Source organism: Sitophilus oryzae, unplaced genomic scaffold (genome assembly GCF_002938485.1).
Source record: "Sitophilus oryzae breed Bouriz unplaced genomic scaffold, Soryzae_2.0 scaffold_1743_pilon_pilon, whole genome shotgun sequence".
Classification (NCBI taxonomy): domain Eukaryota; kingdom Metazoa; phylum Arthropoda; class Insecta; order Coleoptera; family Curculionidae; genus Sitophilus; species Sitophilus oryzae.
This window is the reverse complement of record NW_022146439.1, coordinates 1,215,248-1,230,695: the sequence shown is the minus strand read 5'-3', so window position 1 is coordinate 1,230,695 and position 15,448 is coordinate 1,215,248. Positions and strand designations below refer to the sequence as shown.

At 30.6% G+C, this 15,448-nt stretch overlaps 1 protein-coding gene across 1 annotated transcript in view; it reads right to left on the bottom strand.

Annotated features, from left to right (window-relative positions):
* Positions 1–4,257: 4,257 nt before the first annotated feature.
* The window catches only part of LOC115881845 (two pore potassium channel protein sup-9), a 45,384-nt gene continuing 34,193 nt past the window's right edge, over positions 4,258–15,448 (bottom strand). Inside the window, exons 5-7 of the mRNA XM_030899538.1 lie at positions 11,108–11,281; positions 8,748–8,914; positions 4,258–4,390 (exon numbers count right to left, since the gene is read on the bottom strand). Coding sequence (XP_030755398.1) covers positions 4,258–4,390; positions 8,748–8,914; positions 11,108–11,281 — 474 coding nt within the window. The remainder of the gene's footprint in view (positions 4,391–8,747; positions 8,915–11,107; positions 11,282–15,448) is intronic.

Below are 15,448 nucleotides of genomic sequence, written 5' to 3'. Positions count from 1 at the left end.
GACCTTTCCACGGACGTGTGCGTATTCTGAGTTTGTCTAATAGCCTCTCATAAATTGAGCTATCGTTCGGATCGATCGTTGTGGTCTATTTGCTGTTCCTGTATTTACCACTTGGCAAACATGATACGATGATACAAAGATGATACTCTGTGTTGCTCTCAGCAGTTGAAAGGAGCAAAGCGACAGGTCAAGACTTTTGTTCTGTTACTTTTAAACAAATACTGTATTTCAATGTTTCGGGATATAGTAGCTTGTGGTCTTTTTCTTCTATAATACCAGATTATAATTTATTGTATATAGAGTTGGAATGAATGGAAGGGGTACCTCTCTTAGGCACTGAAGATCATATGGCAAGTTTCGGAATATTTTTATTTTCTCGGTATGCACTTGATTAAGTTTAAAATTTAGCTTACGCATTTTTAAATCCACAGTTTGATGTTCTGAAACTTTAATTGTATTTTTCCTAACTAGAATGGTGTTTTTTTCATGTGACGGACGGTTGAATGGCCACCATTTTCGATTTTAGCCATACTACTGAACCGAATTGAATGAAGTTAGTACCCGCAGAATTTAATTCTCTTTGACTAATTTGACTAATAATTAAATATTCGCTAAAATGCAACGTTTCAGCAGAACTATAGATGAAAATATAAAGAGTCCAAGAATTTTACCATCTTTTGGGCCTCCTGGTTCGAGCGGCTGTAGAGCAACCCTGAAAACCTATAGTAGGAAATTACTCTTTGACATCAAATGGACCAATCAAAACAATAATTAACTTTCCTACACTTTTTTCCAAGTGACTCTTCTAATTTGATTGGCTTCATATTGAAAACTTTAAAATATAGGTTAATACTTATATAAAGGTATAATTAAGGTCTTTTTATATTGTTCTCCAGTTAAACAATATTTAAAAAGATCAAACAGAAATTAAAATCGCCATGTAACTATTTTGGATTGCTGAATAGATATGTATATGTATTTAATAATGATGTCTCTTTAAATAAATAACCTCATTAGAATATATTTCCAGTATTTTATATGTACATATTTTATACACCTCCTTTTCCATAGGTTTTCGTACTGATTAAACTTTATATATTATTAATGTAATAAACATATTCTAAAATAAATTTAAAAGATATTGTATGTGAGTCCCCATCTTCTAAAATTAATTTTAATCTTAAATCTAAAATCAGTCGAGAATTTGAGCTATCCTCTGTAGCAGAAAAATGGCGTTTATTACATTTATTATTATTATTAATTATTATTTATTATCATAAGAATATCTTTATGTTTTATGAGTTTTTAATTATGCATAACAAAAATAACTATCTGAATATCTTAAGCAATCTTATTGTTACCAAGAAGATATTCAGAAAGTTTAGAATTTTTATATGGAGGAAATATTAATTTTCTTTTATAACATCAAAATATTTAAGCAATTAGAAGATAAGGTTATAGTATTTTGAGTTAAATCATAGTTGATATTAAAGTCAAAATAAAATTACATTATCTTGTAAATTGCGTTTATTTATCAGCACCTCTTGTTTCAGTTTTAGTTTCTTCAACACTCAGTTCCAGTTTCTCTGTACCGGGTGTACCACTAAGAATAGCTCTCGACTATATCTCGGAAAGTATTAGCCGTAGGGACTGCGGAAAAAAATATTTATAACTAAAGGGGCTATGATAAATTGCTGGAAATTATTTTCAAGTTTGTAAAACGGCCGCTAGGTGGCGCAACTGCTATGGAAAATAAGAAAATATATTTTTTACAGAATTTTGCCTAGATAATGGGTACTATAAATAATAGCTTCATAATCTTCAGTAAATTTTGGATTTTTTTTTGTGAGAACCATTTTCCCCTATCTGCTAAAATAAAGTAGTGGGGAAAGGTTAGATCTATCTTTATTTAAATGTTAATAACTCCGGACTGAATGATCAGAATCCAACAAACGAGGGCTCGTTTAAAAGAGCGTTTCTTACTCTATATTATACCATAAAAATAATAATAATAAGGTTTTGAACGTAGACGCTAGGGGGCGCTTTCTTACAACTTAACAAACATAGAGCGTTTTTTCAAAAAAAGTTAAATACGATAGTATGTGTTATTTTAGCTGATAGTAAAGAGTAGTCAAAGCTTAAAAAGTCAGCGAAAACCGCATCTTTATATCTTCTTTCAAACCGAAGATATTAGCAAAATTATAATAAATACCAAAAAATAAGCTCTTAATTACCTTATTCTTACAATACAGTATCAGTGGCCCTCTTGATTAGGCCCATTCTAACAAAAAAATAAGATACAAACAGTTAGTTTATTTTAAAATCGACGAAATACCAGAATAGCATAATACCACATGTATTAATATCTAATAACTAAGATATTAATGGTTATTAATTCTGGTATACAGAAAAAAGTTGCTTTTTGCGTAATGGTATAAACGTCAAATTGTTATTAGATCAACATTTTGATAGTCTTAGCAGCGTTTTTTTATCTTTTAAATGCTTTTTCAAAATGCCTTTATTATTTGAAGTAGTTGAAGTTGTTGGCATATATTCTATAATATATTATATATATATATATTCTGGTATATCGTCGATTTTAAAATAAACTGTTTCTATCTTATTTTTAAGTTAGAATGGGCATAATCAAGAGGGCTACTGATACCGTGTTGTAAAAATAAGGTAATTAAGGGCTTATTTTTTGGTATTTATTATAATTTTGCTAATATCTTCGATTCGAAAGAAGATATCAAGATGCGGTTTTTGCTGACTTTTTAAGCTTTTACTACTCTTTACCATCAGCTAAAATTACATATACTATTGCATTTAATTTTTATGAAAAACGCGCAATGTTTGTTAAATTGTAAGACAACGCCCCCTAGCGTCTACGTTCAAAAACTTATTATCATTGTTTATATGGTACAATATAGAGTAAGAAACGCTCTTTTAAACGAGCCCTCGTTTGTTGGATTCCCATCATCCAGTCCAGAATTATTAATATTCAAATAAAAACAGATCTAACTTTCCCCCACCACTTTATTTTGGTAGATAGGGGAAAATGGCTCTAACAAAAAAGATTCAAAATTTACTGAAAATTATGAAGCTGTTACTTATAGTACACCTTATCTAGGCAAAATTGTGTAAAAACTCCATTTTCTTATTTTTTCTTGCTGTTGCGCCCCCTAGCGGTCGTTCTACAAACTTAAAAATAACTTCCAGCAATTTCCCATAGCCTCTTTAGTTATAAATATCTTTTTCCGCAGACGCTACGGCTAATACTTTCCGAGATACAGCCGAGAGCTATTCTTAGTGGGACACCCTGTACAATTGATTGAAAATTCAAAATATATGAGAAAAACCTAAAAAAATAATTTTAATAAATCCTCCATAATTATCTAATATGATAAATTGTTTTACCGTATAACCAAAATCTTACAAAAGCTCAAATTTACTGATTTCGGTTTTACAGTAAAAACACGTTATTAAAATGTTTAATATTAAACTATTTTATAATTCGTTTATTAAAAGATTTTAATACGCTACATTACAATGTATCACAGTGACCATAAATTTAAGATCAATCTTTCTTTCGAGGTGGATATCTTTATTTAACAGATTTAAGAATGGTTAAAAAAATATCAATTAGAAATAAATGGTATTTACCAAATTATTTTTACCTTGTTTTGACTTTTATTAAATCTACTGCATTATTTGATGAATTACAAAACCACTAATTTCTTTGTATTAGACGTTTTCACTCCAAGGCTTCATTTCTATTTTGCCATTTGAACAAAATTCAACGAAGCTTAACTTTATTTTATGTATAATACCTATATTATCATAATTATCGGTACTTACTTTACAAACACATTGATATAAAATTTTCTATTTGATATTTTAATCAGTTTTCAAGCTTTTACGCCGAAGCTCTTATGTATAATGTATATTTAGAATATGAAAGCTATTAAAATGCTCTTAAATTTAAATAAACTTCTTAAGGCTGGCTTTGTTTTTAATAAAGAATCTGGGAGAATCTATTTATGCAGTTTCAAAAATATTAATTTTTGCACATTGTTATTTTTCTTAAATATACAATAACATTAGTAGGAGCTCAAGTGTAAAAACAAAATTAATAGTAGACATAGAGCTTGTCCCGTAAAAAGATTCATCTCAACTTACAACTATGGCTGCGATTGAATTGGGTAACCTAATTATCACACATCGAATAACGTAGGGTTCGTTCGAGAATAAAGGAAGTCATATCGAAGCCCTATGGTTGGGGTAGATTGCGGGAGCTGGCACCACCGGACCATGCGGAAGGTGCAGTTCGTGCATTGGCAACACAGGAAGCAGGTGCCTGATTTGGGTGGGGGATCTCCTTACTGTAAACCTACAAAAATAATAACTTTTTATCGTAAAAAATGCAGAAATTGAACTAAATAAAATGCAAAGATATTTTTTAACAATCTTACTTAATCTACCAGAAGCAGCGATGGGCAAACACCCGGTATAGTAAAATTTGGGTAAATACCGAAAGTCTTGCATCCTATATACCGGGTGGCGTCTCAAAAGTGGCTCACCCCTATAATTTTTTTTTTATTTTTTATTTAAAAAAGCAGATTTGGTATGTTAGTATATGAAATAAATTAGGATTGATTGACATATTCAATTGTTTTCGGTCACTTCCTGTTTCACCGGAAATGACTAGAACTTTTGATATTTAAATGGCACCCTCGGCATTTTTTTACTTTGTTCGATAGAAAATAACACTCTGAATAGAATGACATGTCATATGTCAACTTTTGACATTTTCGCATATGGTTTATTTGAAATTATAACTTGCGGTTCGTAACCAACATTTGACTCAAAATACCAAGTGTGTGGTATCAAATTATTCGTAAAAAATGCCATTTCCAAATATGCTAATGAGCCACCCTCGTTCAAAATTGAGATATGATTAAAAATACGATTTGTGCATTTTCTAACTGGCCAGGACAAGACACTAAAAACATTAGACGATCAAATCTATTTTTCCAAAGCTCCATCATTAAGAATTAATGTTTTTAACATAGCCATGGCACTCTAGATTGAATTTTAAAATACGATTTTTTATTAAGCGTCATTCTGTTCAGAATGCCATTTTCTATCGAATAAAGTAAAAAAATACCAAGGGTGCCATTTAAAAATCAAAAGTAGTAGTGATTTCCGGTGAAACAGGAAGTGACCAAAAACAATTGAATACGTCAATCACACCTAATTTATGTCATATACTAACATACCAAATCTCGTTTTTTTATCTGAAGAAATAAAAAAATTATAGGGCTGAGCCACTTTTGAGACGCACCCGGTATACAAATTTTAACAATTTATTGTTAAATTCGACACCTAAAAATCAACTAAAAGTTTACACACTATAGTTTATTAATTATTTTAACCTTTAATTAATGCTTTTCTAGAAAATAAGTGGTCTGTTATCAATTCTCAGCACCAGTGAGTGCTGGTCCTAAATGTCACAGGGGCATTTACATTTTACATGTCACAGCACATGTCCACCCAAACGCCAATAAATAAGTATATAATTGATAATTCATAATGATATTTTTATGTCACACTTTATTAGATCAAATCATGACGTCGTTTTTAGCATGACAACTAGAAGGATAGACTTTATGTACTAAAAATAGTAGGTAAGTTTATTTTTTTTAAACGCCACAAAAATATTAATTTTTGCGACGTGATTGACGATATATAAAAGTCATTTTAAGGCTAAGGCTAAAGTAAAGCACTTTTACGCCTAAGCATAAAAGTACGAAAATTGACATAAAGTGTCAAATTCAACGAGCGTAACCATAGTTTCTCGATATATAATTACATACAAGGTATGACTGTATGAAATCTTTTTATGATATTTGGAACGTTTGAAATTGTTTAAAAAATTATTTGTGGCGTTTGAAAAAAAAACAGCATGTTCTATTCGGAGTAAAGATGATTTTTTGTGTCTCGGCTGTATGCCGGACTCGCTAACGCTCGCCCATCAAAGGTACATCCTTGCCACAAAAGTGTCATTTTTACTCCTAATAAAACAAAATACTATTTATATTTTAAATAAATTGCAATTTATTGTCCACTTTAATTCTAAAAATATGCATTAACTAGTTTATAATAAAAATTAAAAGTAAAATTTTAAGTATGTTTCGAATCTCTTATAACAAAAATAGAATCTTTATTAAAAAATAGAATTTTTTTCTTTACTCTATCGAAAGTAATAACGAAGCCGGTCCCAGACACTACGTGCATTTGGTGAATGTGCGACCATTCGAATTATGTACTGCGGCTTCGGCCACCTTCCCACACGCTACGTTATTTGTAAAAATGCGTCCAATGACAAATATTTCCCGTAGTAGAGCAACGCGCAGGGGAGTGCGCCGGTAAAACAAAAAAAACACGTAAACAAATAGCCGTAGCGTCAGGGAGTAATTCCGAAGTTGACTACGCCGCACAGTGGTGTGAAACTGATAATATAACGAAAAAACCCTATATTTCCTAAACCGTTAATCCAATCGTATTGGGACGGATTTTATTCGATTCAGCTTAATAAAATACATCAAATAACATAGTTTAATAAATTTATTTAAAAGTAAACCGAGCACCAATTGAAACGTAAAGTGAAAATTTTTGCATCAAGTTGAACTTCTTGTATTTTCTGAACTATTGAAGGCGTTTTGAATTGCTAGCCAGATTCTGAAACGCTTTTTTATCGACTGTCGAACCGTTCTTTGCAGTTTATTTAGTTATTGGCCAATACCCATAATACAGGATAAAACAAAAATGCGTGCATTTTTTACAAAATTTTAAGTGACCTCCATTTTGTGGGGGGATGGAGAATTTTCATTATTGGTGGGTATTTTAAAAGAGCTGTTTTATACCTCGGGACGTTTTTGAGTTTTTTCGGGATATCGCTCTTCATTGCGATGTTTTCCTTTTTTATGATTTTCGGTAAGGTTTTAATTCTAATAAATTTATCTCATTATGAAATTAATATATTGTATTTTTGAGTATTATGCGTATTAACTAATGATTATACTAAGTGATTATACTGTATCGTTAATGAAAAAGTGTTAAATGCTTCTTTTGTTATACCAAGATACATAATAAAACCTGTTCATATAATTTAAATATAACAGCTAGATAAATTTTTAACGCCCTGTATAACTGTAACACTTTTTAGTTTTATAAAATTATTTTTTTGCTTTATTTAATTATACATTAAAATGCATAATGCTTAAAAATACGATATCTTTATTTCACAATGAGATAAAATTATTAGTATTAAAACTCTACCGACAATCATAAGAATATCGAAAACATTACAATGGAGAGCGATAGCCAAAAAAACTCATAAACGTCCCGAGGTATAAAACACCTCCTTCAAACTACCCACAAAAAATTGATCTCCTCCATCCCTCCACAAAATGAGGCTCACTTAAAATTTTGTTAAAAATGCGCGCATTTTTGTTTTACCCTGTATTATGGGTCCTGACCAATAATTGAAAAAAACTGCAAAGAACGGTTCAATAGTCGATAAAACGATGTTTTAGAATCTGGCTGGCAAAAATTCCTTCAAAAGTTTAAAAAATACAAGAAGTTAAACTTAATGCAAAAATTTTGCACTTTACGCTTCAATTGATGCTTTTTAGTTTAGTTACACACTGTGGTTCAAATTATTATAATTTATAACATTTAAATCTTATACAATATAATGATATTTATATAATTTTAAGTGGCAAAAAAAGTAAATTATATTAAATGAATTTATCGGCATCCGCAAAAATGAAGAATGTAGTTTTCATTTTTTTCCACACTGTTTATCTTTTATTTTAAATTTTTAACACACATGGCCGAATGTGGCGATCAAATTTATAGAATCACTACTTTAACAGTTGCTTTCTTTAATCAAATTAATCCGAGAACAAAGCTCGGTAAAGCTTTTTTGTTCTAATCTAATTAAAGTAAGAAGTAAAGTAATTTTATTAGAAATAGATTCAAACTAAACTACATCAAAGGCACGGTATATTTTGGCAAAATGATTTTTACTTTTAATGTCCATGGATAAACGAAACAGTTCCTGGGTAATACCGATTTTTAGGAATTAAAAGAAGGGCTGTAAAATATTATTTGTTTTCGCTTTATTTTTGCGCGTTTCGTATATTAAGAAAATTGTCAAAAAGGAGGTGTTGTAAATTCATAACTAGTAATTAAATTAAAAAAGTAATATTATTATATTGTCTTTGAACTAACTCGATGTAAGATAGGATAATTTAAACCCGATTTAACACCCTCTTGTTTGGGGGGGGGTTTTCCATTGCCGAAACCACTGTGCTCCGCACTACGAGCTCCTTTAATTCGTGCCAGTTTACCGACAACCGCCGGGAAAATGACGAAGTACAAATCTTTGTCGAAGGTAACATCCCACACGCTACGCGAATAAGCTCGAATACCGAGTATTCGCCAAATGCACGTAGTGTTTAGGACCGGCTTAAAGTACATTCTATTATTATCGATGTTTTTATTTCTTAATATTGTATGTACAGTTTCCCAAAGAAACTTAATTAACAATTAATATAAAAATTTAAAGTAATGTCTAGAAAGTCGTGTTATAGTAAAGATCTAAGACTTTTATAAAGTATAAAACTTCATAAAACATTTCATTAAAATCATATATATCTGATAATCCAGCCTTACTCTACCTGTGTCTACTATTCGTTGGTATACAACCACAAGGACAGGAACACACTGAGGTATCATCGATATCTATTGAAGTAGTTTCTGTACAATGGTGACCTAATTGACCACTTAATATGGAACCATTTGCAGTGATGACATCACCTTCTAATCGTACAGCACCAGCAAGAGCCTTAAAAAATAAATAATAAAGATTTCTATCAATGTTTACACATAATGTAGGAAATAACAATATAATTCTTTTCCAATCTAATATTTTTCTACAACCATAAAGCTATTATAATTTAACTTTAATATAATCTCTACTGCAAGACAACTATGATAATGTATTCTTTTCTAAAAATATTATTTATAAAATTACTTCACTAATTTTAATAATATAATTTATTAGCATTAATTATTGTTGAAAGTGCATCTTTAAAAATTTATAAAAAAAACATAACTATACAAACCTGATTTGAAAACAAAGCAAATTTGTCATAATTTTAGCTATCATGATGCTCATTTTATTAAATTTTATATATTTTCATATTATTACTGAATAACAGTATACTATTGGTAAACCAAAAATAATTATTTTAATAGTTTTAAAAAATCAGTTAAAAATGCACAAAAAATTGTATAATTATTTACACACTTATCGTTATTTAGAGTTGCCTGCAGTAAATTTATAGATTGATATAAATAATAAAACCCTTCAATGAACTAACTGCAGAATAAAATATATATTTTGAGACTATAATAAACCAAAATTATAAAAGTTAATGACAGAAGACAAGTCAAAATTCAACTAGTCAGAGTGTGTAAGTATTATTCTACCTCTTTTTAGAAATTTCGATCAACTCTCAATATGATCTGAGTTTTAAAGTTTTAGTTGTTTGGAGTTCTAATCGACTATAAACCAATTAAAAACAGCAAATACAACGTACACGTTTATTTTTATTTATTGAAAAGTGGAAATATCAAAGGAGGTAAGTGCCAAAATAATTTTTTCGCTTGGTACTTGTAATTTTTGTTACGACATGCAGCATTGTATTTATTACGTTTCTAATGCAATAAATTATCAATATCTGTCATCATTGACATAAATTAAACATGTTGACTAAATAGTTATTAGATTGAAATAATAAATTCGAAATGTCTTGTGTTAAAAGTTCAACAGAAACTGTTTTATCATCATTTTTTGCAGAAAAATGTATGATTAATTTAAAAAAATAAAAATTTCCCAATTTATTATTTCAGTGAAATTACTTTACAAATTACTTTACTACTCAACGTGTTTATTTTTCGTCAATAATGACATGTATTGACTGTTTCCATTCTAAATATCTTAAGAACGGTTGCTCGTAGCGGTTTTTACAGAGAGATATTTTTTACGTAGAAAGTGTTGGAAATGTATATTTTTTCGCTCGGTAGTTTTATACAGGTACGGACAAAAGTTAGGTTAGGTTAGTTTGTAACTCTACTAGTAGGAGTCATAATGACATCAAAATCAAATTTCTCATGTCAAATAACACCCAGACACCAATTTTCATCCAAATATTGAAGTTATTTCAGAAATTATTTAGAAAAAATAGAAATAAAAATGAAACTTCTACACCCCGTATCTCTGAAACTAAGCATTTTATGACATACATTTATACGAACTAATTTATAAAAAACTGCATTTATTTTAAAAAAATTAATCTGAACAGGTATGAAACGTAACAAGGCAAACCCAAGCAAATGTCAACAAACCTTAAGTTGTCAACCTATGATTTTATCATTGTCAAATGTACCTTTATAGTACTATCTACAATAATGATCGAGAAAAAACGGCGTCAGCGATGGCTATGAAATGAAGATCGCTGTCATTTTATATGAAAATTTATATTGGAAATGTCATCGATCGTCATTTCCCAGCCAACTGGACGCCATTTTTTTCGATCATACGGTACATTATAATACCTACGCTTTGTGTCCCTGAAATGCATTTATGTAATTTCAAACTTTCTCGTATGAGGAAAAATCTGAACGTATAGTAAATACAATTTGACATTCACAAAATCATAGGTTAACAACTTCAAATATGTTAACATTTTATTGGTTGCATTGTCACCTGTTCAGGTTAAATTTAAAAATAGATGCAATTATTCCTAAATTATTTAAAATCGGCTTGTTCAAAATTGATCAAATTTAGCATGTGTAGTCAGCATATGCAGACCTTTAACAAACTCTTTACGGCTTCGCTGTAAAATCAAAACAGGGGAGCCAATATTTAGACAGTTCAAAAATTGCATGCGATTTCCTATGCTTCCAAAAATGATGCACAACCCGGTATATACACCTAACCAAACACTGTAAAATGAAAATATGTGAATTATACCTGTATTGCTTGTGCTTCGTCTCTTCTTTCGTCCTCCGTGTTCATCGTGACGAACCTCAATACTAGAAGATTCAAAGAGGCGGCTACGATGGCCAAGCCGAACAGAATAAATATGAGCGAGAACATGACGTACTCCGGCTTCTGGCTGAGAGCGTTGTCCTTTTGAAGGGCCACCTAAACCAAACAAGCACTTGTACAAAAGTTTCTTTAGCGTGAGAGTCGGTGTATAGCTTGCGAGTCGATCGATTTACCGATATCTCGGTTTGAACCCGGACCCTCTTCAATTTTCATTCAGGCTTAATCCCTTTTTTGAAAGGAATAGGACGGTTGAGTTGCAAAATGTTTGAAAAGGCTATGCCCGAGACGTCGAATAGAAAAATAAAAAGATAAATTTAAATACTGACAATGGTTTTGAAAGACATTGCTTGTAGTTATATCAAATTATATGTATTTATATCATTTTTATTATATTCTATTATTTATGCTATATACAGGGTGTCCCAATATGCCGTGGACATAGAACTACTACGTGTTTTCGGAATCAAAATAAGTTCATTGGATACAATTTACCTGTATACGAAAGTGCTTCGTTTGTCCGTTAGAGGGCGTCAAACTTTAAAAAAATAAAAAATAATTTTTTCAGATATTTAGGAACCGTTATGCCGTTTTGAATGAAATTTTGAGTGTCTATGTTTTTTAAGTGCTTTAACATTTGACTTTCACAAAAATCAAGAAAAAGTACAGAAAAGATGAAAACTACCTTCACCCCTACATAAATTTTAGTATAAATATTTTAACTCTATAACTCGACTGATGTTTTTTTCGTAAAATGATTCTTCTAGGATTTATTACATTTTTTTTTCTCTTGTAAATAAAACCACGCATACTTTTTGAGGATTTTTTTTTCCGAGGCTGATTTCCAAAAAATATTTTTTGTCACATCAAGCTATGACGGTGCACACAATCTATTATGCACTAATCTAGTTAGCGAAAATATAGAATTATATGTTAGTCACACAAATTATATTTGGGAACAAGCTTCATAAAAAGCTCAAAAAAAATTGGCGCCGGGAGGCACGTATAGCCGCCCATACTAAAATATGTTAATAAAAAGTTGGTAGGCAATTCTTTTAGTTTCAAAGTAAAGGAATTTTTCCAATTTTTTTTTTATCTCAAAAACTGCGAGATTTTGTTATTACAAATTTTGTTGCAAATATTATTCCTAATCTTAAACTGAAAACCGCGTTTCGCTAGCTACTGTAATTTTGGAGTTAGGACTTTTTAAAATTTTTAACCCCCTCCCATACCCCCTTACCACCCCCACTCCCATCAAAAACTAATGACCAGATTCTCGGGTGTCACAGTATTTTTGTGCCAAATTTGGTTAAAATCGGTTTAGCGGTTTTTGAGTTATCGTGTTACAGACGAACGGACAAACAGACAGACAGACAAGCAGACACCATGAAAATATTTTGTATTTAGGTCATTTATGACCCAAATAACTCATTTTGAGTGAAATTAAAAAAACCTTTTTTTGCCGATCTTAATAGCCTATCATACCTATTGGTATGGACGGCTAATAATAAATAACTCTAACGGACAAACGAAGCACTTTTGCATGAAGGTAAATTATGTGCAATTAACTTATTTTGTTTCCAAAAATACGTAGTTCTTCTATGTCTACGGAATATTGGAACTCCCTGTATATTTTGTAGGTCTACTTTGGAAAAATAAATTCAACATTTTTTTCTCAAAAACTATGCGATTTGGCGTTTTTTTTACAAGAGACAAAAAATGAGACCATTTTACCAAAAGAAAATCTGTTGTCGGTAGAGTTGGAAAATATTTATACATTTATGTCGGGGTGGAGGTAGTTTTGACCCTTCTAGTACTTTTTCTTGGTTTTTGTAAAAGTCAAATGTTAAAGCATTTAGCAAAACATAGTAACCCAAAATCTGATGCAAATCGGAATAACGGTTCTTAAAATATCTTAAAAAGTTTGTAGCTAAAACTTAGAATGAATTTAGAAGTGCCAGTTAGCAGAAAGTAATGATAAAAAATATCTTTTCTGTTTCATCTGTGTAAGTATATTATATGGTAAAAATATTTTTGTTAGAGGAATTATAATATCATGTCATTATATTTTTATTCAATGTGGATATTTTACATAATAATGTATATTCATATAAAATCGAGTATAAAATGCTTTTCTGTTATAAAAATGTTTACTTCAGTTACTTAGACTTTGTAGTGTACGCAAGCTCTTTGATAGTGCATGCAATAAATATAAACATCACGGTTTACTTAAACTTTTAACAGCTTAATAATGTGGACTTTATCTTCTGATGGGTTTGTTCTCCATTATTAGATACTTTGTTGTATCTGGAATGTAGCTCATATAATTTCTTAAAACTATTAAATGTCAATTAAACAATAGTATATTGTTTTATTAAGAGTAAAAATGCTACTTTTTGTTTGTGAGGCTGTACGTTTGACGTTACAGGCGAGGCACAAAAAATATTTTTCTACGACTAGCCTACAAATGCAGTTTGACACACGGAAAACTCGATCTGAAATTGGCGTTTTGCAAACTGTTGTGTGCTAAGGATTTAGCGCACGACATGTGTCATTTTGCACACGACATGTGCCAATTTTAACATTTTTAACCTCCAATGTTTAGCTGAGACGCCAAACGCAACCCAGCCGTCAGAAAAAGGTCATCATTACATCGCAAATTATTTCACAAAACTGGCAAAAACTGAGTGAGTCTGCTGCTAATTTGTAGTCGTAGAAAAAATAGCGTAAAAAACTCGTTCGAAAACTTCTTTGTACACTCGTTCGACTTGTGGCTCTTGCCTGCGGCTCGAAGCAATAAACTATCGAACTGGTGTGCAAAACGTCGTTTTCAAAACTCGTTGTTTAATATACTATTTCACTCCGCATATAGTATGCAATTATTTTTAAAACGTTCACAAATAATTTCTTAAACAATTTCACACATCGCACATGATATAAAAAGTAATACCTTGTCACTTAATGTCAGTATAATAATAGATTTTTGTATTTTTGTGCGTAAGCGTAAAAGTGCTTTCCTTTTATGCCTAGGCGTTAAAATAACCTTTATTCTGTGTATACATTATTATTATAGTATAGGCATCACGTCGCAAAAATTAATGCTTTTGAGACGTTTGAAAAAAAAACATTTAACAGAATAAATGTCAAAAGAAGAAACTGTATGTATCTGACAGAATAAAAAACCATCTAAGACAAAAGTCACTTGTATAGAGAGCTTTTGAGGCGTAAAAGTCTGTGTATTGCTCTCAATCGATCGATTCGTCTATGGCTTGAATGGGCGCGAATCTCAAGTGTCCTTTCAATTTTTTCTCAAGTTTAATTCCTATTTTGTAAAGAATTAGAGTGGCTCGGCTTCAAAATGTTTCTTTACTGGCGTGAGAAAGTTTGTAAATATTACGGCTAATTGAATGAGAATCACAACAAGTGCGAAGTAAGAAAGAAAAAGTAAAAAAAATTAAGATAATTTTTCTCACAAAAACTATTTTACAGCGCTTTCAGATGTAGCGGAGCGTGCGCGCGGACCGTCCGCGTGTTTCATGAGTTTAAATGAACAATTTCACATGGGTCGCGTATGCTCCGTCCGGATGATTTCATCTGATGGGTATCTTGAAAAAACAAGCAGCACAAAAACAGCGCGGACGGTCCGCGCCGATGCTCCGCTCCATCTAAAAGCTCTATTATACGGTGAAACCACATGCAGTAAAATAAATGAAGTAAATAATTTTATAACATACTATACAACCAACATTGAAATATAAAGATACAAGTACAGCAATAAATATTTAATATCTATAAGCAACTAAGTAAAATTAAGAAAAAAAATTATTTTATATTGGTTTTTGTGAAGTAATTCAAAAATTTTTTGACAAATATATGCAAAATATGTGTAGGAGTGTTCATATATTTATACTAATGTTAAGCGGTTAAGTTGTAATTTTAGGTTTTTTACAAATACCGTATGATCGAAACTTGACGGTGTCATTTTACCTCATCATTTGATCTTTTCATTTGTCTTTGACTTCATCAAAATTATTATCGATCCTAAGTCTACAGCCGCCTTTGACGCCGTTTTTTTTATACGCCGTCGATCGTATAGTATAACAATTTATTTTTAATAAATGCATAAGGTATAATATAGTACTGCATACAGTATTGCAATTAATACAAAACTAATTGAGTATGACATTCGAATTTACTAAACTTAGAGTACCATTAGAAGAGTTTAATTCTAACATATTACTACATTGTATTTTCTTATATTCTTTT